Source organism: Marmota marmota, unplaced genomic scaffold (genome assembly GCF_001458135.2).
Source record: "Marmota marmota marmota unplaced genomic scaffold, marMar, whole genome shotgun sequence".
Lineage (NCBI taxonomy): Eukaryota > Metazoa > Chordata > Mammalia > Rodentia > Sciuridae > Marmota > Marmota marmota.
The window spans coordinates 40404677-40406740 of NW_026000211.1; the positions used below are offsets into that span (position 1 = coordinate 40404677).

General features: G+C 47.2%; 1 protein-coding gene across 1 annotated transcript; it reads left to right on the forward strand.

Moving 5' to 3' along the window:
- Positions 1 to 346: 346 nt before the first annotated feature.
- LOC107142587 (sperm motility kinase 2B-like) lies at positions 347 to 1717 on the forward strand. Its single transcript, XM_015486018.1, has one exon. It carries the CDS (start codon positions 347 to 349, stop codon positions 1715 to 1717), a length of 1371 nt encoding a protein of 456 aa, XP_015341504.1.
- The last annotated feature ends 347 nt before the right edge of the window (positions 1718 to 2064 follow it).

The following is a 2064-nucleotide window of genomic DNA, read 5'->3' on the forward strand; positions in this document are numbered from 1 at the left end:
AAAGCAAGGAAAAAAAAAAAAACCCTGAAGACTTTCCTTATTCCTATTCTGAAAACAGAAAGAGCTCTGGAGGCTCAAAAGTGAGAGGATCACTAGGGCTTATGGCAAAGTATGACTGGGTGATTGCTTGCTTTGATGTCACAAGGAGCCATTGTGAGAAAGTTTCAAACAGTAAGATATATGAGAAAGTGACTGTGGTAGTTTTTGTCCACAAGTACAGGAAGCTCTTGGTGATGACCTGTCAGATACCCAGATAGTGCGTTTAGTGGTTGGTGGTTGGCTTTTTTGATACTGTTTTATTCTGTTATTTTTTGGGCTAGCATCCTTAGTGGTAATTCTGCTGAGGATGCATAGTCAGAACATTCAGAGGCCCAGCTCCTGCAAAAAGAAAGTGGTCAAGGACCACTATGAATTTCTAGGGGTCATTGGGCATGGCGGATTTAGCCAGATAAAACTAGCTCGCCATCACCTCACTGGGGCAAAAGTGGCAGTCAAAGTGGTGTGTAAAAATGAGAAGAATATCCAGGTACTCTCAGAACCAAATATTATGAGGAGCCTAGACTACCATTCGAATATCATTCAATTATTTCAGATCATTGAAACTCAACGAAATATTTACATCATAATGGAATACGCAGATGGGGGACAGTTATTTGACCATATTCCACCAGGTGGCATGCAGGAGGAAAAGGCCCACAGATTTTTCAAACAGGTGGTGGGTGCCGTGGACTACTGCCATGACAAGGGAATTGTCCACCGAGACCTTAAGCCAGAGAATGTCATGGTAGATGCCAGAGGCAACATAAAACTTATTGACTTTGGTATCAGCACCTGGTTTACCTCTGGCCAAAATCTCAGGCACTTCTGGGGCACTCTCTCATATCTTGCCCCCGAAGTGGTCCTGAGGCAAGCACATGAGGGCCCCCAAGTGGACATCTGGAGCCTGGGCATCATGCTATACTTTTTGTTGACTGGGACCCTCCCTTTTGTGGGGCGCACCACTCAGGATTTACTGAGGCAGATCGTGCTTGGAACATACAACATCCCTCACCGTGTTCCAGTGGAGGCGCGTCGACTTATTCATCAAATACTGACCCTGAACCCCAGGAAACGGCCCACAGCCAAGCAAATTCTTCAGCACCCATGGCTGACACAGGGTGAGCAGTATGTACCCCAGCATTTTACTGAGGCACTCACCAAACACCCAGATCCAGAAATAATGACCATTCTGTGTGATCTGGATTATGATCCATATAAGACCTGGATGTCTCTGGCCACTAGGAAATTCAATACAGCCATGGCGACATACCTTATATTAAAGCACCAGAAAAACCAGGGGCCAGGCTGCATGTTCCAGGGGAAGCCTGTGCCTCCAAGGGTTAAGCCTCACCCGTGCCCCATGGATCTTTCCCATTTCACTGGCATCACCAAAAGGAATCCTAGCGAGCCTGTGCTTCCCACCTTCCCCATGCCTCAGCTGCCTGAGGAGGCCAAACAGGCAGGGAAAAAGGCTATGAGAAGGGCCAGCCTTCCGGCCATTCATCTCCACTTCCTGACTACAAGGACCACGGTGCCTGATATACCCACCCAGTCTGCCTCTGGGCAACAGCATGCCAAGAGGAAGCACTGGAAGTGGGTGGTTAGGGGAATTGTTTCTTGTGTCCAAAAACTGTGCTGTTGCGTACCATGTGTCAGCAATAAGGTGGCTCTAATGTAAGGGGGGAAGAAATATTCCAGATGCCTAATAAGTGTGGCTCTGATGAAGTGGAGAGGTAAAACCAGAGAGCTAAAATAGTGGACAGCCAGAAGACATGATCAGTTGACCCTGACATCTCAGCCTGGGCATGAGTCATATGGACTCTGAAGACCTGCAGAAGCTAAATCTGAAAACTACCTTAGGTTCCTCTGCATAGATTCTGGCTGAGAGTACTTTGGATCCACCAGGGACATCAGGAGTCTTCTCTACCACATCCTGATAAAGACATGAGATGTTGGAAGCCACAAATGAACTGTGGGCAAGTCTAAGCCATCTCTATCGGCAATGTGGCCCTTAGAGAATTCTGT